This window comes from Euprymna scolopes, chromosome 29 (assembly GCF_053919585.1).
Source record: "Euprymna scolopes isolate OS-2025 chromosome 29, ASM5391958v1, whole genome shotgun sequence".
In the NCBI taxonomy this organism is placed as follows: domain Eukaryota; kingdom Metazoa; phylum Mollusca; class Cephalopoda; order Sepiida; family Sepiolidae; genus Euprymna; species Euprymna scolopes.
The window spans coordinates 95202995-95227230 of NC_136510.1; the positions used below are offsets into that span (position 1 = coordinate 95202995).

Sequence of the window (24236 nt, forward strand, 5' to 3'; positions counted from 1 at the left end):
TCCTCGGTTATTATTATTATTATTATTATTATTATTATTATTATTATTATTATTATTATTATTATTATTATTATTGTTGTTGTTGTTGTTTTTATTATTGTTATTGTTACTTTCATTCTTCTTCTTCTTCTTATTATTATTATTATTATTTTATTATTATTGTTATTATTATTATAATTATTTTTATTATTTTTATTTAATAATAAAATAGTAATAATATTAATGATTTGTTACTATTGTTATTATTATTATTATTATTATTATTATTATTATTATTATTAGTAGTAGTAGTAGTAGTAGTAGTAGTAGTAGTAGTAGTAGTAGTAGTAGTAGTATTCCCTAGGTATTCTTACACAGGTCATCATCAGAGACTGTGTATTGGTAACAACCGATGGAGTTCCCTGTAGTTCGGGTGAAAACACGTTTTGCCAGATTTTTCAATATTTCTGCACTTCTGTCAGTAACTGTTACAAAAGAATTTGCATCATCGCAACAGCCGCTGGAAATCACAATTTGTCTTCACTAGATTGTAGGTGGCAACAAGCCTCCCCAACGTCCAGTCCTCTCCACACTCACCTGGTTATTGATGTTTCTCTTCTCGATATTTCCATCTCGAATGTTTCGTGTGGCGCCAGTCGATGCTGATACAATAATTTGAGAGGGGGGGGGAGCTGTAGCTAAATTACAACTTTACAGTTTCAGTTTTCTTGGTTAATATGGTGTTCCTCTATTTTTTTTTATTTACTTCAGTTAAAGTTTCTGTATGTCCGGTTAGCTTTACGTGGATTATTTTCTGCATTCAGCGGTTTTTATTATTGCTATCCGTTGTATCCTCTCAGACTTCCTCCTGATTCCATCCTCTCCCATTATTTTTTCGAAGTTTTTCGGGATTGTTCTTGTTGTGTCGTGGAACAACAGTGAAAATAATAACAATCAAGTCGAGGTTCGGTTAAGGAACAAGTGTATTAACAATAATGTACAAAGATAGGAAAGCGTGTATATCTGCTGGGCTCTCGGCTAGCAGTTGAAGTGCAGTCGCATCTCTCTCACCGGTGTTGGAATTACTAGCGCTATTTATAGTGCAAATCGGTGTAAATTCCTCTGTTCAAGGAAGGCCGGTATAACACCCTCCCCCCTTTGAAAATATCTCTTCTGGGATTAATGACGCTTTTGTTTTGAGTTCACCCTAATCAATTCTGTTGATTTCCGTTTTCTGTTTGATCTTCTGTTCTCCGGAGCTGTCTCTGGTATGGGCACCTGAAAAGTATCAAACACTGTGTCCATGATGTCCTTCGCCGTCGATCTAGTCACCCTACTGTTCGAGTATCTTTTCCGAATTTTGTTAGTGTAACGTTTGTGCACGAAGTCTGGTCTCTTAATCATGTAGACCATGTTGCCTATTTGTTTCTCAACAATGCCGGACTCCCAGAAAGTCTTATTATTTTTGTGAATCTTGTAGAAGACTCTTTCGCCAACTTTATACCGTTTTTTGTTATCGCTTTTTTTTAGGTTTGGCCTATCCTGGTTTGGTAACAACTTGTGAAAAATCGATCTAATCTTGCGTCCGAACATAACCTCAGCAGGTGTCTTCGACATTTCGATGTTTGCATTCAAAGTGACTCTGTAGACTTGTAAAAACTGTTGGATTGACTTATCCGTCGGCGACCCACTTGCTTTTTTCAGAGCTCTCTTGATGTCAACGAATTTCTCTGCGTGCCCATTACTTCTTGGGTGGTATGGCGTAATGGTTATATGCTCGATTAGATGATCCTCGCAAAAATGTTTAAATTCGGTAGACGTAAATTGCGGGCCATTGTCTGCAACAATGCAGTCTACTACTCCAAACCTAGCAAATGCTTCTTCGCACTCTTACATCCAAACCCATTTTTGGTCTTTCCTTAACAGTTCATTTAACGGCGACCTTAGTTTATGCATATTTGGCATAAATACATTGTAGTAATTTGCCAAACCTAAGAAACTTTGTAAATACGCAATATTTTCTGGAGCAGTCATATTCTTTATTGCACTCAATCTATCTGGATCCGGCCTTCTTCCATGTTTATCGATGATTTGACCCAAGTATTTTAATTTCACCATGAAAAATGTACATTTTTCCTGTTTTACTTTAAATCCATAATCCTGGATCCTTTTGAATACTTGGTTTACATGAGCTTTGTGTTGTTCTTTGTTAGCACTTTTCATTAACACATCGTCCAGGTACCCTACTGCGAAATCCAACCATTTAACATAATGTCAATGATTTGCTGAAAAATCGCAGGGGCGACTTTGACCCCAAAAGGAAGTCTGTTAAACTTGTACAATCCCTTATGGGTATTAATACATAGCAGCTTTGAACACTCCTCATCAACTTGTAAGTACGCGTCACTGAGGTCGATTTTAGAAAAATATTTCCCTCCACTCAATTTCGCAAATATCTCTTCAGAGCTCGGAAGAGGATAATGGCGATCTTGTAATGCCCTATTTAAGCCTGTCGCGAAGTCGGCGCAAACCCGAATCTCCTTACTCTTCTTTTTTATGTAAACCGTTGGTGCAGCCCACTCACTGTGATCAATTTTTCCGATTACACCCATGTTTTAGAGTCTTTCTAATCCATCGTTTATCTGTTCTATAGCGACGTATGGAACATTTCTTTTCTTTCTGAACACTGGCTGTTCATTTACTTTTACATCAAATTTTGCTACTGCTTTTGCACACCTTCCCAAACTGCTTGAAAATACGTCTGGGAAATACTCTTTTAACTCTCTCTTAAGTTTTTCTGCCTTCACATTCGAATCCTCAACCTTTTGGCAAAATGAGCTTAAAGGTAGATCCCATAGTCTAAACTTTTCGAACAGATCAGTTCCAAAGAGGTTGTTTGATTTTTGCATGACAAAAATTCTTGCTTTTTCGGCTCTGTTCTGGAAGTAAATTTTCGTCAATAATTCTCCATCAAAGGTAATTTTTTGCTACTTACGCTTCTCGCCGTTTTATGTGATTTAATCATAGTGGGTCTCCCAAGCCTCTTCCATGTCTGTACATTAATAATGGAAATGTCAGACCCACTATCAAGCTGTAGCCTTACTTTCTTTGCAAACATTTTGACCTGTACATATTTCCGGATATTTTGTTCCTCAGGTTCAATTTTCGTAAGTTTAATGGATGTCTTTCTACCAGATTTTTTCTACAATGCGAGGCTTTATGTCCTGTCTGGTGGCAGTTGTCACATTGTTTGAATTTGTAGGGACACTCATTGTACCAACGTTTATTTCCACACCTCCAACATGGTCCAGGTGGATCCTTTCCCTGTTTTTTTTTCTCTGGTTAATTTTTTGGAATCGAATTTTTCTTTTAATGGATGATTTTATTATGCGACATCCGCTTTTCTCTATGTCACAACTATCTTGTTTCAACGCAATAAACCGTTCACAGTCTTTCGCTAAGTTTTGTAGTTTTAAATTCGGTTCGTTTTCGAGTTTACTTAAAACACGACGCCCGATTTCAGCGTCTTTATTTAAGACCAGCCCTTGCTCAAATATTAAACATATAAAATTATCTGATGATAATTCCTCCAGTTTAAAATCGTCGCAATACTTGTTCACTATACTTGCATAAGTAGTGTAGTCGCCTTCCTCTCTTCTAGTAACATTCATACATTTATATCGCCTAGGGAAAAGATACGTTTTTGCAGAAAACAGTTCTCTAAGTAGTGTAACTGTTTCTTGGAAGCTCAACTGACTGGTCTTTTTTGGGAGAATAAAATTCACGAACTTTGTATGCTCGGCTGTTCTCAATTTCCTTAGCAAAAGCCTAACTTTTTTCGCGTCTGACCAGGAACCACAATCCGATATAAAATTATCCTCATATCGTCTATAGTACTGGACAAAAGTGACATCGTCTTCTGGATTATAATTTAAATTTTCAATAGCGACCCACACAGCTGTTTGAGAAAATGCCTTATGATTATCGTCCACTTTAGTTAACTGTGTCACCTCCAGAATTTTTCTTTGTTCCTCCTGTGTTTTCATCAATATTTCCTCGAAGCGTTTCTGTTGTTGACGCATTTTTTTCTTTAAATGCTTGCTTAGATTATCTTCTCTTTCTACTTGTTGAATTTGCTGCTTTTGCAACGCGAGATTTTGCTCTGCCTGGAATTGGAACAATTCCAACAGTGAATCTTTGAATTTCGCATCCATCATACGAATTAAGTTTACAATTTAAGCTTGTATTAAATATATATTCCTTAGTAAAAAAATTCAATCAAGTCTTCTTTCCCAATTCTTTTGTTTGAAGAACAACAATTTAGCAGTCCTTTTGTAACTTAATTTGTTGAACGCTATATTTCTAGTCTTACTAGAAACAATCCAGCGAAATAACATTTGTTTAACATTTTTTTTATTTGCACGCATTTTTACGTCGCTAAAGAAAAATCTGTCGCTTTAAATATCCGACGAATTCGTATGGGAAACTTTTAGTATTTTTTTTTTTTACCCTCTTTGCCTTTTGCAAAAAAATGACTTGATTCTTTACGTGTTTGCTAAGCACAAATTACGTACGCGACTAATTAATTTTAACGGTCTGTTTCTTTTTCTCTTGTTTTTTTTTTTTGTTTTGTTTTTTTCAAATTCCAGATTTTATCGAAATAACGATAAGCTTACACAGTATTTGCTTGTTGGTTTTGGACATTTAATTTTGCAGAAGAAAATTCTTACCGTAGGAAAAATAGCTTCTGGTGAAGAAAAAATGAACCCTTTTTCCCTTTCTAAAACACTTGGAAAGTGTGTCCAATTATTACATAATTGACAACATTCGCGTTTTTCGCTGTAAATGTTGGTAGCAAGTTTTTTTTCCGTCGCCAAATTACTATTGTAGTAATTAATTCGCTGTTAATCCTTGCGTATCCAAATATCTGTTGAAATGACGAAGGTGTTCTGCCGTAAAGATTTTACGAATATTTATTCCAATCACTTTTGGTGATTCTCTGCAGTGACGGTCGTTTAGATTCCTTATCGTGGAACAACAGTGAAAATAAGAACAATCAAGTCGAGGTTTGGTTAAGGAACAAGTGTATTAACAATAATGTACAAAGATAGGAAAGCGTGTATATCTGCTGGGTACTCGGCTAGCAGTTGAAGTGGAGTCGCATCTCTCTCACCGGTGTTGGAATTACTAGCGCTATTTATAGTGCTAATTGGTGTAAATTCCTCTGTTCAAGGATGCCGGTATAACAGTTCTATCCTATGATTATTGGTTCTATCTTGACTTTCTTCATTTTCCACATCTCTTTCAGTTCTCTGGTCAGTTACAAGTAGTTGCTGCGCTTCTCCGCCTCATTGATATTCATCTTATGGTCTGCTAATATCAAGGATCTGGCAATATATTTTCTAATTTTTAACAATTATGATATCTGGTCTCCTTGCTTTGATGGATTTATCCGTTTGTATCCCCTGTCTCATAGGATTTTATGATCCTCGTTTTCAACTCCTGCTACCGGTTTGTGCTTGTACCATTTGTCTGCGTGTTCAAGATGGAATTGTTTGCATAGACCCAAGTGTACTGCTTTCCCCACCAGATTATCTATTTTTATATTCTTTTTTGTGGTTAGTTTACTGCATTCACTTATGTGATTCATTCCTTCGTCTCTTTGACCAGAGAGTCTGCATTTTCTGTTTTCTTGTGATTTGTCGATCTTAGCTTTGAATTAACTGGTTTAAATCGTGTTAGTTTGTGGGATTGTTATTAGTGATTTAGTTTCTCGATTATTATTATTATTATTATTATTATTATTATTATTATTATTATTATTATTTAGTGTGTGTAATCAATAATCTGAAGATTTTGCTGCTTTCAAGCTGCTAAGATATACCTATAATATATATATATATATATATATATATATATATATATATATAGAGAGAGAGAGAGAGAGAGAGAGATATCTACATAAATATATAATATTAGTAGGTTGGTGCAAAGAGAATGTCTTCTTTTTTTATTTTTAGTTCAACTTCATATAAAAAAAACGACATTATCTTTGCATCTACCTAACAACATAATATATAAATATACAATACGCCATCCAAATGTGTTAACATATTAAATTGTCAATTGAGAAGGGGATCCTGTTGTAAGGTGTTTCGTATGGTGTGTGAAAAATGTAGATAAATAGACAGATAGATAGATAGATAGAGAGAGAGAGAGAGAGAGAGAGGGAGGGAGTGAGCTGGCATATATATATATATATATATATATTTGTGTTGATATATGGAAAGCTAACCCAGACCGAAATATACACATACATACATACATACATACATACATACATAACCATTGCAACGTCTTGTCTGACGAGTGCTACTCCCTCGGACACTTAAAGTCCGTGAGCCCAAAAATGACTTTTCTTTTAGTCCTACCGGTGAATTCACACGCTCAAGCAGGCATGATACTGAAGACGGTCGTTGAGATCAATTATTACATGCTTCCAGAATTTCAAACTTCCACGAGGCGCAACTTTTCCATCGCCACAGGATCACTTTTTTGAGGGAGTATCTATACACAAATGATGTTACAGAGTCTTAGCTTTGTACGACAGCTAAGTCTCTCTCTCTCTCTCTCTCTCTCTCTCTCTCTCTCTCTCTCTCTCTTTCGGTTCAAAATGTTAAGATCCAGCAACAAGCAAGAGTAAGATAGCCAGCAACAAGTTACACTGCAGACCAGCTTAATGCGGGTACTGGTCTCCCGCTTTATGGTTTTTTAAATCAAAGATTTGCTTCTCCTAGAAAGGTTGCCTTCACCACGGCTTACGGGAGCCCACTCCACCCCAACACACACATACATACACACAAACACACACGATGCTAGTTGGCAGTTGACCCCGAAAAGGGGTTCATTCTCCCTTTGGAAGGTCTTGTTTTTAATCCTTCAGGGAGACTAGCCACTCTCCTCACCAAACAAGTCTGGTGGGGGAACCAGTTTAGTCGCCGGTGACTCGACCATGAGGCATGTAGTACTGGATTACATGGTACCAGTAGCATATGAAATGACCTGACACATACATATATACATACATACATATATGGCAATTGCTTCGTCTTTACAGACGTTAGCCATCCCAATGCTCCTCACCAACCTCATCATAGTTTTCAGATTAATTGTCAGCGACACCTAAACCACGTCCGTGGCTCCAAAGGTAACTCTTCAGGACAGCATTTGACTTGCACAGTCTGCCACACATATGGAAGACAAAAGTTGTGTGCTGAAACTTGTTTTACTTCTGCCTTCGTTTTTTCCGTCCTCTGCACATGGCATTTTTTTTTTGTTTTGTTTTGTTTTTTTGTGGTTAATGTAAGCCGCTTTTAGAGGAGCACGCTATTACCAGCCTCACATTTCACACTGTTCAATTCAATGGACAAAACCGACACATTGCCTTTCCGAAGTTTTCTATTGAGTTCAACATGATCGATTCTCTCCCTCGCAAAAATTTCAGACCTCACTCTAACTAGCCTCCTTCATTCGGGCCGGCATTTTGCTAGGGTCTCCCAGTTATGAACAGGAATCTTGAAAGCTTTAAGATAGTCTTTTTAGCAGCCATTGAAACGCTTGTTTAGTCGATGTTGAGGATGTTTCCTAGTCTTAAGCTCGTCGTAAAACAACTGCTTAGGCAGCCTCACATCCTTCATTCGAACAACATGACCTACTCAGCGCAATTGGTTCATCATCACCACTGCTTCAATGCTCAAACACTCAGCCTTTCCGAGAATATTCGTGTCAGGTTCAGTAACTGCCATTTCACATTTAAAACTCGTCTGAGGCATTTCTGATGGAATCTCTAAAGTTGCTTCAAGTGCCGACGTTGTGTTGTCCAACATTCAGATAAGTAAAGTAGAACAGAAAATACACAGGTCGTGTAAACACTGATCTTGGTTTTGACAGAGATGCCACGATCACACCATAGCCTCTTTTCTAGTGTTACAAATGCCGTGCTGGCCTTCTGTATGCGAAGACGTATTTTCGCATACAGAGAGCCATCTCTGGAGACTGTGCTACCTAAGTACACAAATGTGTCCACAACATCCAGCCTACTTTCCCCCACACAGATATTTGGTTCAATGTATAGAGAACCAGGGGCAGGGGTTAATATCACTTTCTTAATGATGATAGTTAAGCCAAAAGCGTCACATGCTGCTGAAAAACAATTCATTACAATTTGCATAATGAAGTTGTGATTCCAACAGTCTAAGCTTTCTCTCAAGAGGAGTAATTTGACCAAACATCTCAAATACAACCTTTTTCTTTCCTTGAAGCTCAATGTTCAGAGTCTTATATGGGGCGTAATGTCCACTAAAACAGCAAACTTGACAATCCACTGTGGATTTTGAAAGTGAGAATTATCCTGTTCTTTGCTCTCCAAAAACATGGAAATCTCTTCTCTCAATGCATATGTTTATTCTAACATTTTTCCGCGGGTAAACTATCGAATATTTGAAAAATAAGAAATGATCGCCAAAATCTACTTTTATGGTTTTGGAGCAATGTAACAAAGCCCTTTTGTCTCCAACCATTGCTGGTGCTCCATCTGTGATTACTCCAGAAAGCTTTGATAAATCCAGATCTAGTTCGGTAATCCATTTTATTATGCTTTGCAAAATATCTGCTCTATTGCTAGTATCTTTCATAAGAATCAATTTCATAATTTCTTCCACAATATAAAATGTTGGTTCTACATCCCTCACAAACATTGTTAGTTGACAAGTATCCTTTATATCTGTGGTTTTATTGAGAGCAATGGAATAATATTCCAGGTTGTTTTGAATGCCCTCCAACTCACTTCTGACATTTGCTGCCAGCTCTTCAATACGCCTTATTACTGTTCTTCCTGACAAGCTGATAGCAGAAAATACCCCCCTTTTGGGGGGGACAGGCAATATCTACCTTTTAATAACAATTCTTTAAAGAACTCTCCATCAGTAAAAGGTTTCATCCTTTTTGCAATTAGTCTTGACACCTCTTAGCTAGCGCGAGTGTTTCGGTCACTTTTTTCAACTTTTCTAGTAAAAAAGGATGATTGTTTTGTTAAATTATTTCTCAACCGTGCAACTTGTTCTCGTGCTTTTCCCGGAAAAAACTGTTGTAATGATTATGACGAGTTTAATAATGCCGTTTAATATTTGAAACTTGTCTCCCAGTAATGGTTTCTTGATAAATTAAGCAAACACATTTTGCGAAATGCTTAATGAAAAATAGTTATTTGTTCAGGCATAATTAAAAGTTCATCTCCTCAAATCCACTTTTTTTCTCTCTGGGTTTGTTTTTGTTCAGGCAAAAGGATTTATAGAAAATAAAAGAACAAAAAATATAATAATCTCCCGGTGAGAAAAAAAAAAAAGGATTTTTAAAAAATTTTGATGCGATATATTCAGACCCCAAACTGTCACTTTAGTTTGTTTTGCCGAGATTTAGATCGTGTCCAGGGTAAGATGGCGGGCCGGAGAAAATTCCCTCGCAGGTTGGATGCGGTTCGCGGACCAGGGGTTGCCGACCCCTGATATATATATATATATATATATATATATATATATATATATATATATATATATATATATATATATATATATATAGAGAGAGAGAGAGAGAGAGAGAGAGAGAGAGAGAGAGAGATTTCAGGAAAGTATATATACATACATATATATATATATATATATAGAGAGAGAGAGAGAGAGAGAGAAAGACAGAGACAGAGAGAGATAGACAGACAGACAGACAGACAGACAGATAGAGAAAATGTTAAAATACTTAGATGATGTAATATTTAACCAGATCTTAAACTATTCTCAATATTTAATTCTTTATTCCCCTTTTTTCGGACGACGTCTAAAGTGGACCTCCACCTCCACTAGCTTCCATTCTGCTCGACCGAGAACAGCTTATGATTAATACCTCCCCTCTCTCCTTAAACATCCGTTCCTATCACCTCATTTATTGGGAAGTGCTCGCTGAGCTCACCAGCATCACCTCATGATGGTATCCGTCGTCAACAAAATCGTCATCACGTAACAAACTCTCAACCAGGAAACACAACAGACCTCAGGCTTCAGTCCTTACCCCCCCCCCATACATTCCAGTGTCATACAACTGAACCAGAAAAACAAAAGCAATAGGAATGATACGATATAACAAAAGGTTAGACATTATTATTATTATTATTATTATTATTATTATTATTATTATTATTATTATTATTATTATTATTATTATTATTATTATTATTCCCCTTTTGCTGCTGATTAACTGTGACAGCTCCCCATGAACACATCAGAATCAATTAGCACCTGTCACGTGACCGGATGTAACCGTTGTCGTCTTGTCTTCTTTTTTTATTATTCGGTCTCGGAAGCACCTTACACAACTGCTCTTCGAAAATTAACACCACAAAAAAAAAGGAAGAAAAGACGAGTGAAAGTCTCACTTTCTCCCTCAGTGTGTATTTGCATGCTTGGGCGTTTCGGCGTGCGTGTATGTGGAGAGAGAGAAAGAGAGAAAGGGGAAAAGAGAGAGAGAGAGAGGAGGGGGTGTCTACACAAACGCACGCACACACACACACACACACACACACCTCCATACACACATAAATATATTTCTATCTATCTACATATTTACTATTATATGGACGGAACTTTGTCTTTGTGTGTGTGTGTGTGTGTGTGTGTGTGTGTGTGAGAGAGAGAGAGAGAGAGAGAGAGAGTTCCTTATGGACACAGAAACAACTGCGCTCATTTTTTTTTAAATTTCCCAGGGAGATACTTCATGTGTCTGGGAGTGTTCTTACGTTGGTTTTGTATCTGAATGCTTCTGACAAATATCGAAAATTGCTAATCAAAAACATCCGATTAATGAATGTTTCTGCTTAAAGCACAGTTGAACCATGATACTTGACTTTTTTCATTTTAAACTTTAATCCAATGAATTATATAAAAATAATTTTATAAAATCAACAATAGGTTCTCTATTATGCAATGTACACTATGTTGTATTATGGGCTAAGTTATTGACAGAAGGCATGTGAAGTTTCCTGCTGGTGCATCTCGGTAGGTCTCAACTATGACGTGGCCGTCTTGAGGAGCAATACTGTTCCCCATTGGGAGGTTAAAATCCCCTAAACCCCTAAGTAGGACCAGGTAAATATTCTGAGATTGTCCGTTAAACGTTAATTGAATCCCGGACAAAGGGGCGAGTTTATTGTGCTTTGTAAAAAACAGACAGATATTTTTATTGTTTAGAACAATGACAGGAAATGTCAGAATAATGTAGAAACGAGATCATGTACTTGTTGGCCTGAGGAACCCCGGCTCAGACATTCTGAGTTTCTGAGTAGAGAAAATTGACAGGATTTGACCCCTTGGAGTCGTGTGAAAAGAATTTCATGTTTTGGTCCCAGATTTGCGAAACTGCGGACGAATCGCTAAAATGCACACACGCAAAATGTATCTGGGGATTCCCCAGAAACGTGTCCGGCCTTGATTTGTTTAGTGACTCGTCAGACCCAACCCGTGGCGTTAGTATAAGAGCGCATACTCGGGTCGCAAGAGACAGATTGAAGCCAAATCTCGAGAAAAACACACGCTCCCGAAGGACGCCACACACCCTGCCTCGATACATCTTGACCGCCATCGAGAGAACGAAGAACAAGATTTGAGGAAAATCTGGATATTTTCTGGTCTAATCGAACTGAACGTTGTATATATGTAAAACTTGAACTTTCATTAAATTAACTTTTTTCGTAGTTAGAAAACTCGAGTCTGTCTTTCTTTTCCGGTGCGCATGCGAAGCTTTTTGTTTTTCAGCAGAAATCAACACGAAGTTGAGAATCCATGTGAAGGAGTCCCGGTAGAGTAGACGATCACGACCAAAGCCAGAGATCAGTTCTGACCTAAGCGGGAGAACCATTCACACAACTAGAGCAAGCAATTAATCGATTTGATTTAATAATGGACAATTTCGCCGATTTGATAACAAAAAACATATAAGGTGGATCATTCGTTGATTCTCATTTAATCCAAGGCAACGTCGTGCCTCCCTGCTAGTGTGACTGGTTTCCATAGCAACCACGTCGCTTCAGCGACTACTGTTGCTACCAATTCACCGCCCTTGGAAAAAAAAGAGGCAACAAGTGAAACATAGAGAATGAAAGAATGAAAGGGAGATAATTGGGGGATTTTAATGAAAGCAGACGAGTTTATGGGGGTAAAAACTAAGATTGAAATTAAACAAAGAACAAGTGAATTTACTGGAAGCCTGGAAAAATTATGGATTACAATAGAAAAATGCGTGTAATATGGTTAAGCTTAAACAGAGAAAAGTAAAGAACTAGTTGTTAAAACTGTAAAAGAAGAAGACAAGATATTCAAGTGAAAAATATAATAATCTTTTACTTGACTAACTAAATTTATACTTGACTAACATTATTATTGCAGAATTAAGAATTTTTTGAAAAATTCAATTTAACATTATATAATCAATTAGTAATGCTGCAATATTTTAAGTTATAAATTTATTATATTTTTTACTAGAATATCTTGTCCTTTTCTTCTCCAATTTTACTATCTACGAGTCGTAGTATTTTACTTTTCCATGTTTAAGCCTTAACCATATTATTTTTCATTCTCGCATCTTTCTATTGTAATATATATATATATATATATATATATATATATATATATATATATATATATATATATATATATATATATATATACAGGGTCGTGCAGCTAAATTGGGACTAACATGACTTTTTGTAAATTCGCTATTTTCAAAGGCAAATAATGATAAAACGTAATTTTAACTTATATTTATTTCTTCTTTATTGTCTACAGAACAAAATCATTCGATGTGAGCACCCTTTGCGTCAATAATTTGGGAGATTCTCGAGCGAAACCGTGAACAACTCCTTTTACATCCTCGGGGTCAAGATTACGAAATGCCCGACGAATGGCGGCCTTCAGAGAGTTGACACTTGGATGTGAAGTTACGTTAGACTCTCCCTCAATGACGCCAAACAGCCAATAGTCACAAACATTCAGATCTGGGGAGCTGCTGGGCCAAATATCCTTCGGGACCATCAAAGGAAGATTCTCCTTCAGGAAATCCTGAACTTTCTTTGCTCCATGAGCGGGCGCAGAGTCTTGAACGAGCATCACTTTGAAGGGGTCGTAGTTCCTACGTATCCAAGGCATCAAAACATCTTTCAGAATTTTCAAGTACTCCGCTGTGTTGATTTTAAGGCCCGCTTCGATGAAATGAGGAGGCATCACCTTACCATCACTTGCGACGGCTGCAAAAACCATCACAGAGGCGGGATTTTTGCTCTGCATCACAGGAGGACCTTCTGAAGGATCGTAGGCAATTACCCGAGTGTTCTAGCGATTTGCAACTTCATCAACAACAAACTTTTTCTCGTCAACAAAAACGCGGACATGTCCTCCTTTGTGTTTCAGATAGTTCAGAAGCTTTGGGCATCTTTCAGCTCTTAGGGCTTTTGCGCGAGTAGTTAAAAGGTTACGGACTCTCCTTACGTATGACTTCATACCAAGGTCTTCCTTGACTGCCCTGCTGATGGTGCTACGACTCACTCTGCGCTTTTGTGCCAGTTTTGACATCGACTGACTTGGGTCTGCCTTCAACGTTCTTTTCAGCCCAGCAAGGAATGTTTTGGTTCTCTTTCGATCACTGCGGGGACTGTGTCGACTTCTCTGAACCTTACCCTCGGCATCAAAAGCAGCAACAACTCGATAAACAGTCGATTTCGCATAGCCTGTGCTTTTAATAATGTCCGAAACAGAGTTCCCGGCGCGTCTCATTTCACATATCGTCGTTCTTCGTGCTGATTCCGCCATATTTGAGCGAAGTATGCTAGATCTTGATCTGAAATATTAAAGAAAAGGGTTTTATAGATTGTCTGCAAAAAAAAATTAGTCATAGGTTAGAAATTACGGAAGATATGTGCTGTTAAATTTAGTCCCAATTTATCTGCACGACCCTGTATATATATATATATATATATATATATATATATATATATATATATATATATATATATGTGTGTGTGTGTGTGTATATATGTATATATATATATATATATATATATATATATATATATATATAAGAGCAAATAGTTAATAAAACATGTTAAAAACACTTTGAAAAAGAGTTAAAACATATTTAATCTGAAAAGGAAACACTTAATAAGTAGATAGTCCTTAATCCGCGGAGCTTCGAAGAAATACTTTCCTTCTCATCAGAAGGTAGGAATTAGCAAAATGCAGGATCGGATTAGTGAAGAAGTAGGATTAAAGTTAGAAGAAAAACACAAAAATCTTCCATGTATGTATTGGATACCTAAAATGCATAAAAATCCAGTTAGTGCTAGATTTATTGTAGGTTCAAAGACGTGCATCACTAAACCTTTAAGTAAAGCTATGTCTAAAATATTTAAATTAATGATAAATCAAATAAATAATTTTCACCTGAAAAGTAAATTCTATAGTAATATAAATCTATTTTGGGTAGTAAATAATTCCCAACCAGTGAAAGAAAAATTAGATAAAATAAATTCCAGAATAAAAATCTATAGCTACTTATGATTTTAGTACGCTATATACTAAAATTCCGCACGAAAAACTTATAAAAGAATTAAATGATACTGTAGATTTAGCTTTTGAAGGTGGAAAAGGTAAATATATAGACTTTTCAAACTCTAAAGCTTTCTGGTGTAAAAATAAAAATATCAAAACTAGTCTTTCTAAAGGTATTTTTAAAATACTTGTAAGTCATCTTATTAAAGAATGCTATTTTCAAATAGGAAATAAAATATTACTCCAAACGATAGGTGTCCCAATGGGATTGGATCCTGCACCATTTTGGGCAAATTTGTATTTACATAGACTCGAGTATATATATATATATATATATATATATATATATATATATATATATATATATATATATATATATGTGTGTGTGTGTGTCATCACAATTAAAAACTATTAAAAACTGATATATCTAAAACATATAACTTTCATAGGTGTAGGAGATTCATAGATGATCTTATATGTATAAACGATAATGATGAATTCGAAAAAAATAAGCATCTTATATATCCAAACGAATTAAAATTGAATTGTGAACATAGAGGATAACAGGCTACATTTCTGGATTTAGATATAAAAATTGAGGATGGGATTTTTCTTTATAAAATATTTGATAAAAGAAACGCTTTCCCCTTTAAAATAGTACGTATGTCGCATAAAGATAGCACCTGCCCTGTTTTTTATGTTTTATGGAACCATTATATCAAAGTTTTTGAAAATAGCTCGCGTTACTTTAAAATTAACAGATTTTATACCACTAGTTTCTAGCTTAGTAATAAGGATGCTAAAACAAGGTAGGGATAAAAATAAAATATTTAAACAGTTAAATAAAGCATTTGTTCGTTATCCTGATGCTTTTGAATCGTTTAAGATCAACCAAACTATATTAATAAAGGAAATCCAAAACTATATTAGCAATGTATAAAATGTATTTATAATTACATATAATAAATTTATATATATATAAAAAAATGTATATAGGTAAAAATATTTTTAACCTTTATATATCTAATTTTAAATAAATAAGAATGTAAATATACTAAATACTAATCATAGTGGGGGTGATAAGTAGGTAAATGGATTAATCCTAATCTTATAAATACAAGACTGATAAATTAAAAAATATATCCATTTTAAATGTGGAAATTGATGAATCACACAGGTAAGAAATTCATTTTTATAGTATGAAAAGGTTAATAATTGCAATTAAGAATAGGAAATTGGATTAAATGTTTGTAACATGTCTTCTTCCTAAGATTAAGGGTGGTGGTGTTTGATCAACACTGCTGGGGAGCCATGATGTAATATACTGTTTTGTTTTTAAATCCCGAAACAGTGTTTCATGGTAAACAACTGATGATCCCTTAAAAAATAAATTATCAGTGCTATAGTAAATTCGAGAGCGAGTTGATGCAGTGATTGCAGGTGATTAAATGACCTACTGACTGGATGGTTTTCTAACGAATGATAAAAAATGTTTTTTTTCATTTTTTTTTGTATAGTTTTATAGACTATATATATATATATATATATATATATATATATATACTTGTTTGTAATATACCAAATTTTACTGGATTTGTATAATTCAGCAAATTTTTATATAGCAATAAATTTTAAGCCAAATATATATATATATATATATATATATATATATATATATAGTAATTTATAAAATATATATGGCGATTAAGCTACACTGAATATTCTGCGTTTCATCCAACTATAGGATTCGTCAGGCTTATCTAGCTCTACCTACGTATTGAGCACTTTTGAAGTAAATACTTAAAGTTTACGCATAAATCTATACTTTCGTATATTAAATTTATGCGAATAAATGAAGTAGTCATATATATATATATATATATATATATTTATATATATATATATATATATATATATATATATATATATATATATATATATATATATATATATATATAGTTCGACTGGTGCTAATCGTGACACCCTGCACTGAAGAATCCCAAAAGGATGACACACTAGTGTCTGTATGTATTTAATTATTATAGTAAAAATAATTATATATATACATATATGTATATGTATATATATATATATATATATATATATATATATATATATATATATATAGCCAGTAGAGTTTAGTTTCCTAGAAGTACATCCAATGAAACAACATGTGTCTACCAAAATAGTGCTCAATGAGTGAACAGAGCAGGTATATTAATTTTCTTTATACAAACATTAATGGCTACATATGTGCATACATGTTTCTGTAATCACCCACGTTGGGGGATTACGTCTTTAGGCCAAGAATTACCTTCAAAAGTGACATTTCCACCAAATACATTTTTCTACTTCGTTTATCAAGTTAAAATACAACCTGGGTGGGAGTCAAAAAAAAAAAAAAAAACGGTAAAAGGATGAGTGAGGTCTTTGAAGATAATAAACATCTTTTTTCTTTTCCCCTTCAAGTACCCTATGCCATAAAAAGCCAAAAGTTAGGTTGGATGGGGGAAGGGGAAAAGAAAAAAGATGTTTATTATCTTCAAAGACCTCACTCATCCTTTTACCGTTTTTTGTTTTTTTTTGACTCCCACCCAGGTTGTATTTTAACTTGATAAACGAAGTAGAAAAATGTATTTGGTGGAAATGTCACTTTTGAAGGTAATTCTTGGCCTGAAGACGTAATCCCCCAACGTGGGTGATTACAGAAACATGTATGCACATATGTAGCCATTAATGTTTGTATAAAGAAAATTAATATATATATATATATATATATATATATATATATATATATATATATATATATAGAGAGAGAGAGAGAGAGAGAGAGAGAGAGAGATGCCACAAAACAGGCAGAATTGGCCTTTATTTGTATTTCGACATTTAACATCCTTAAAGGGTTTATATGATGTCAAATAAACAGACAAAAGAAAACTATCTAGTACTGGCACCATATTACATTACTAAGATTATGGTATTCCAACGTGTGTAAGTTTGTTGCGTCTTTGCGCAATGATATGTGTATATGCGTGTATGTATAAATGCGTATGTGCAGTGGTATTCACTTTTTATGTAAATGCGTCATACGTTAAAATTAAAAATAAATTAAAATAAACAAGCATCAAGATATTTTGTTTAAAGATGAAAAAATAAAACAAAAGGGGGATAATTCGGCAGTACAGAGAAAACAAAAACAGCAAACGAAAACGATGAAAGTTTTCAAGAGGTGGTAGTCGGGTGGCAGCTAGAATGGTACTTGGAGTTTCGAGTTGGGGGAATGAATATGAAAAAAAAAGAAGATTGAGGGGGAGTATGTAACTGGCAGCTGGTTGATTACGAGGTCTAGGGTGCTTAGGTCGAAAAGTGCAAGGACAAAGACGGTTTTGATGCAGTTCGATTACCTGGGTTGGTGACGGGTAGAAGCGGTATTCTTGAGGGTAACAGGAAATGCGAGTCTGCAATAGTTGATTATCAGTCAAGTTGACAGTAAACATCTGGAAGTGAAAGAGGGGTTCATACCTTTGTATGTCCGGAAGAACAAGAGACAGTAGGTCGAATGAAGTCGCGATGATGTAATTGGTTATTAAGAATACTACTCTGTTCCCGTGTTCTGTTTTCCTTTAAATGCGGTTATAAAACACACACACACATGCACGTAGACACGCACATATTCACACACACACACACACACACACATATATATATATATATATATATATATATATATATATATATAATTATAAAACTCACACACACATATATATATAATTATAAAACTCAAATGACCTTGTAACGAGTGATGTAATCCACTTTCCGGTTTACGACATCCGGTTGCGCATGCGCGCATAAACATTAACCCATAACAACGTAAACAAATAAACACAACTCGCTTCTTTTGCAGATTTTGACCTGCGCACTGAAATATTAACGTTATTATTTCGAAATTATTATTTAACATGGGCAGAGTGGGGGTGTTTTGTAACTATTCTTTATTACAACTATACTGTCGCTATTTTCTTACAACTAAACAACTTTAACCCGTTGACAAACATAAGAACAATTGTAATAAAGCAAGACTACTACTACTACTACTACTACTACTCTCTATCCCTCCCTTTTCCTTCCTTCCTTCTTTTTTTATTTTTTGTTTACATTTCAAGATACAAAATAGTTGTGTGAGAACGGTGAATTTGTTGACACATTTACTAATCTGTTTCAATATTAGTTTTATTTTATTTCATTTATTTAGGTTTTATTTTTTGCGTCAGGTTTTATTAATTTTTTTTTTTTTTTTTTTTTTTTTTAGATTTTAAGTTTCTATGACTTGGTTGAAGGATTCCAATATGGGTTTTTCATTCTTATATTTCTCATCGGTAGGTTCATGTGCGTTTTTGCTGCTAAATGACTTTCGTCAGCGTTCGATTCGTAGGAAAATCATGTTTAATTTTGAGCGATTATTGGGAAATAGGTAACTTTACTCGAATAGGGAGGATTTTTTTTTCATGTTTGAGTGATCCGTCCGTGATTTTTCATTTTAATATACTTTCATAGAAATGTTTCTGTTAAGTCGAAAAAAAAACTATTTTCTTTACGTCACAAGTGTCACTCTCATATATGAATTCCATAGCTAATATAACATACTGACCCAACGGATCACAAGTAGTCTAGTATATATTAGTGCTGGGATGCGTAATCGGAATTGGGTATTGGAAAAATCGGAATATCTAACGGTAACGAAATCGGTAAAATCTGTACCGATTTCCTGATGCCAAAACGATTCTTTTGTCTTTTTTTATTTGTTTTTTTGTTTTTTTTTTTTTCAAGCAAAATCTTCCATTGCTGGTAATGATGATAAAATAATAAATATTTATTGATTTAAACCAACAGTGAAGCCAAAATCTATAGATCATCCTGCACAAGTATATTTCTGAGTTTAGCAAAATGTTTGCACATTTAACATGTGTGTCTTTACGGAAATCAGAGGAAAAATACAACTACAGAGTTAATATTTAGAGATTTATAAAGAATCGGAATCGGTAATTGTATCGGAATCGGGAATTTAGTACGGAATCGGTAATTACATCGGAATCGTGAAAAATAATGGAATCATCCCATCACTAATATATATATATATATATATATATATATATATATATATATATATATATATATATATATATATATATATATATATATATTATGGCAGTACAGTTTAGTTTCCTAGAAGTACATCCAGTGAAACAACATGTGTCTACCAAAAAAGTGCTCACTGAGTAAACAGAGCAGGTATATTTAATTTATTTATACAAACATTGATGGCTACATATTTCTGTAATCACCTGTTATTGGGGAGATTACGCCTTCAGACCCAGAATTATCAGTTACCGAGGATAATTCATGGCCTGAAGACGTAATCTCCCAATACGGGTGGTTACAGAAACAGGTATGCACATATGTAGCCATCAATGTTTGTATGAATAAATTATATATATATATATATATATATATATATATTTTTTTTTACATTTTCACCCCAAACAAGGCAAATTGCCACTTTGGTGTAAGGGGCTACTATCAGGGGCAACAACTACTGGGGTACTATGTAGGGATTTGGGCAGCAAGGTGTCGGTTCACGTTACACTTGAACTTCTGCACGTCAGTACTGTTGGGGAAGCAGGGACCTGGAATGGAATTCCAGAGTTTTGCGGTTCTGGGAAAGAAACTATTGGAGTAAAAAGATCTTTTACATCTAGGGACCTCTACAGTGTGGGGGTGGGATCTAGTAGCCTGTCTGGTTTGTCGAGGGTGCTCGCGTCGTGGGGGCACAAGTGATTGCAGTTCATCAGAGCATTCACCACTAAAATACTTGTAGAAAAGGCAGAGGGATGCAACATTTCGTCGATGGGACAGAGGCTGAAGCTTAGATGCCAGTTCAGGGCCTATCAGGTTTGCGACTCTCTTTTGAACCTTGTCAAGGAGCGAGAGACTAGTAGCAGATGCACCAGCCCAGATGTGGCAGCAATACTCCATACTTGGGGGTACAAAATTTAAATATTGCAATCATGAAGAGAAGACATTTATTAATCATGATTAAAAGTAAAACACGTTTTTAAAATTGGAGGAAGAAGAGGAAAGTAAAATAAAGGGGGGGGGGTAGCTGACCGGTTTCGCCCTCGCTTTAATAAAGCTGTATCGAGAGATTTACAAAGGAAATGTCAAAAATATTTACATTATTAAAATAAAGGTACGTTGCGTTGTGTTCATGGGTGAAAAAAAGAACAGGGAAGCGATTAAAATTTACCACCTTATATTTTCGAAGATCCTAGAGGTTAATCACGCTTAAACTTAGGATCTTCTTTATCCCATAAAAAAAACAATTAAACCACAGTTGTTAGTGCCGGACCAGAATAATAGCGGGCAGTGGTACCCCGCCGAAGTACAGACGCAGTTCATACATATTGTAGAGTTTTACTTCCAAATAATCGAGTATATTTTCTAATATGTTCTGATAAAAAAAATTACGGAATTTTATTAAAAGAAATATGTAACGTAAATAAAATTGTTGGCAAAAACAAGTTCGTTTTATTTCGTTTAATAAACTTCCGTATTTTTCTTTAGGCATAGCACTAAAAATGCGCAAATATTTGGGAGCTAACCTCTTCAATTTAGTTGTGACGAAGACGTCGTCGTTGTTTGGTTTAAGAAAAATCTTAATGTAAAAGTCGCAAATATTTTGGAGCTGAACTCTTCAATATGTAAAATACATATGAAATGCGTCGCTTTTAAACATGAATGTACACGCAGTGTTTTTAATGGTAAAAGAACTCAGTTTTGTTGCTGGTTTGAGACGAATACGACGAAGGAGAACCTTATAGTTGATAGCGTATTTTCAAACTTATTTTTAAAAAGCAAGTAAACAGTTTATTTAATGTTGGTTTAATTTTCTTTTCCATCTTACATGTTTGAAATGATCTATACAGTAAATGAACTTGACTCCACGAAAAAAAAATATAACTCTTAGTGACGCCATATTTTAACGTTAGTAAGCGATAGTTTATAAAGCAAGTAACTGGATTCCGGAATATGAGAATTTTCAAAGCTCAGCCATTTAGAATGGACGGAATTTAGCGAGGGAGAATTTATTATTTCTGAATCCGAAATTGAAAAGATTATGATATATATGTATGTATATATGAGCCGGTTATGGTCGGTGTAATCACAGTATTTGTGGAACATGTAGAATTGGTTCCGGTGAGAACTGGTAACGGTGGTAGGACTAAATATTTAGACAGAAAAATCGAGACTCATTCTTCTAAAGATGCTGCGATTGTGATGGTTTTGCTTGTTGGGTGCAATGTAGCATTTTATTATCACGAATGAATGTGTCTATAATGGTGTTCGAAAACTACATAAGATAGCGGCTAATAGGCTGGATGTATTGAACTTATATGTGACAGCTGTTGTTGAAAACCCACGCTACTTTGTCCAAAGAGAAATTTCTGCAGTCATTTTATTATATAGGAGAAACTACAAATATATAAAAACAACAATTGTTGATGATTCCACTCATTTAAATATATATATATATATGTGTGTGTGTGTGTGTGTGTGTGTGTGTGTGTGTGTGTGTGTGTGTGTGTGTGTGTGTATAAGTTGTTTTATTTTTTATACCGTATCTTTCTGTTAAGTTACAGTATTGTTTCGGCTACACGGCCGTTTTTTTTTTTTGCTGTCTGTAGTGCCCTCAGACTTTTACAGAAATAGCGAATATTTCTGTAAAAGTCTGAGGACGCTACAGACGGCCCCCCCCCCCAAAAAAACGGCCGTGTAGCCGAAACAATAATGTAACTTAACAGAAAGATACGGTAATAAAAAAGAAAACGCATATTTGCCCTACAACAGTATTGAGCACTTTCTTCAGTTTTTATTAATTGCCATCTCCACTATATATATATATAGAGAGAGAGAGAGAGAGAAAGGAGACACACACACACACACAGACATACAGATATACAGACAGACAGACAGACAGACAGAGAACAAAACTGTAATTCTATCGGAATCAGAAAAAATATTGGAATCGTCCGATCATTAATAGATAGATAGATAGATAGATAGATAGATAGATAGATAGACCATATCTTGTTCTGTCGCTCTTGGCCCACGGGTATAACGTGCATATCTTTCTTTTTCTCTAACATTCAGGAACCACGTTTTTTTGTTTTGTTTTGTTTTAATTTTTCTTTATTTCTGCCGTGACGTCACCTGGCACACGGCTCGGTCTTTGCATATGTTGGCCGTTGTTGCTGCTGCTGCTGTTGCTGCCATGTGGATCTCCGCATTCTGTTACAAGAGGATTATGAAAGATACAAACAAAATTGGAAAAATCCATAACACATAACACAAGAAAACTGATCGCCGCTGTTATGCTATCAACGTCCGGAATACGTGAAGGGGTGAAACCTTTAATAAAAGGATAAGAAAAAGTAAGAAAAGAAATGGCTACATGGACGACTGAAGCAGAAAAATGGGGCCTCTGTAAACGACTGCATTTCACACATGCAGACCAATGGCACAGGCACAAACCGGATAAGGTAGTGAAAAACGAAACCACAAAATTTCACGGGAAATGGAGGTATAAATAAACTCATCCAAGCATGGAGACTGTACGTCATAATAATCTATAAATATAAAAGCGAAAATGTATGTATGTTTGTATGTGTGTTCGCTTTTTCTGTATGTCTACAAAAGGCTTTTTTCAGAGAAGCGGTCGCTCGCCTAACAACTTTTTAAAACTTTTTATATCACATGTAAATCGCAATATCTCAGAGTTGTCAACGGAGCTCGCCTGTCTATTTAATTTGCTCGACTTTCCTATAATTAATTATGGCGGCATTTTCCAGTTTCCCCCTACCCCCGCGTTCCGCAGTAAATGAAATGCTACGCCGCAGTCAACAGTTGACCTCATTAAGTCATTAAAACGTGCACCTGCCCAATCTAAGTAATTAAATACATTCAAACGTGTTTCCGTTGGTATATCGCGGTGGTGCAATAGTTAACGTTGCACGCCTTTTTTTTCACACTTTAATTTATAATTTTGCCTCAAGGGTTCCGGTTCGATCCTCATACTTACCTACCAAAACATTTTTTTTTATTTTAACCCCCCCCCCGGAGTTTTGATTTGCTCAAAACCACACATACCTCCAAACACCCGGGCAACGCCGGGTACCCCTCGCCAGTCTATTATATACAGAGCAAATGAGTTAGAGCGTTTGTGTATGTCCACAAAAGACATTTTGGGTGGGGGTTCTTGCGTCGGTTAGATTCCGCGAGAAGGTTTCTTATACTTGCGAGATCGTAATATCTCAGATTCGCAAACGGACATCGTCTCTATCTTTTTTTGATCAAGTTAAACAAAATTCCCACCGTGCCGTCGTGTTGGCTGTTTGTTTGCCTTTTCGTATAAATAAAGCGAAACTATTTAAATGCAAACGCCAACGCCTGGTCTTCGGTCGGGTAGTATGATAAGACGTCAGATTTTCTTTCACTTTCTTTTCCGCCTTCACATCACTGGTTCGAGTCTGCCTGCCTGCTACCGCTTTTTTTTTC

General features: G+C 35.3%; 2 protein-coding genes across 2 annotated transcripts; both read right to left on the reverse strand.

The window, feature by feature from the left end:
• Positions 1 to 12860: 12860 nt before the first annotated feature.
• On the reverse strand, positions 12861 to 13364 carry LOC145252362 (uncharacterized). The gene has a single exon (XM_080111761.1). The coding sequence runs from the start codon at positions 13362 to 13364 to the stop codon at positions 12861 to 12863; it is 504 nt and encodes a 167-aa protein (XP_079967887.1).
• Positions 13365 to 13409: 45 nt separating this feature from the next.
• LOC145252363 (uncharacterized) lies at positions 13410 to 13886 on the reverse strand. Its single transcript, XM_080111762.1, has one exon. It carries the CDS (start codon positions 13884 to 13886, stop codon positions 13410 to 13412), a length of 477 nt encoding a protein of 158 aa, XP_079967888.1.
• Positions 13887 to 24236: the final 10350 nt, after the last annotated feature.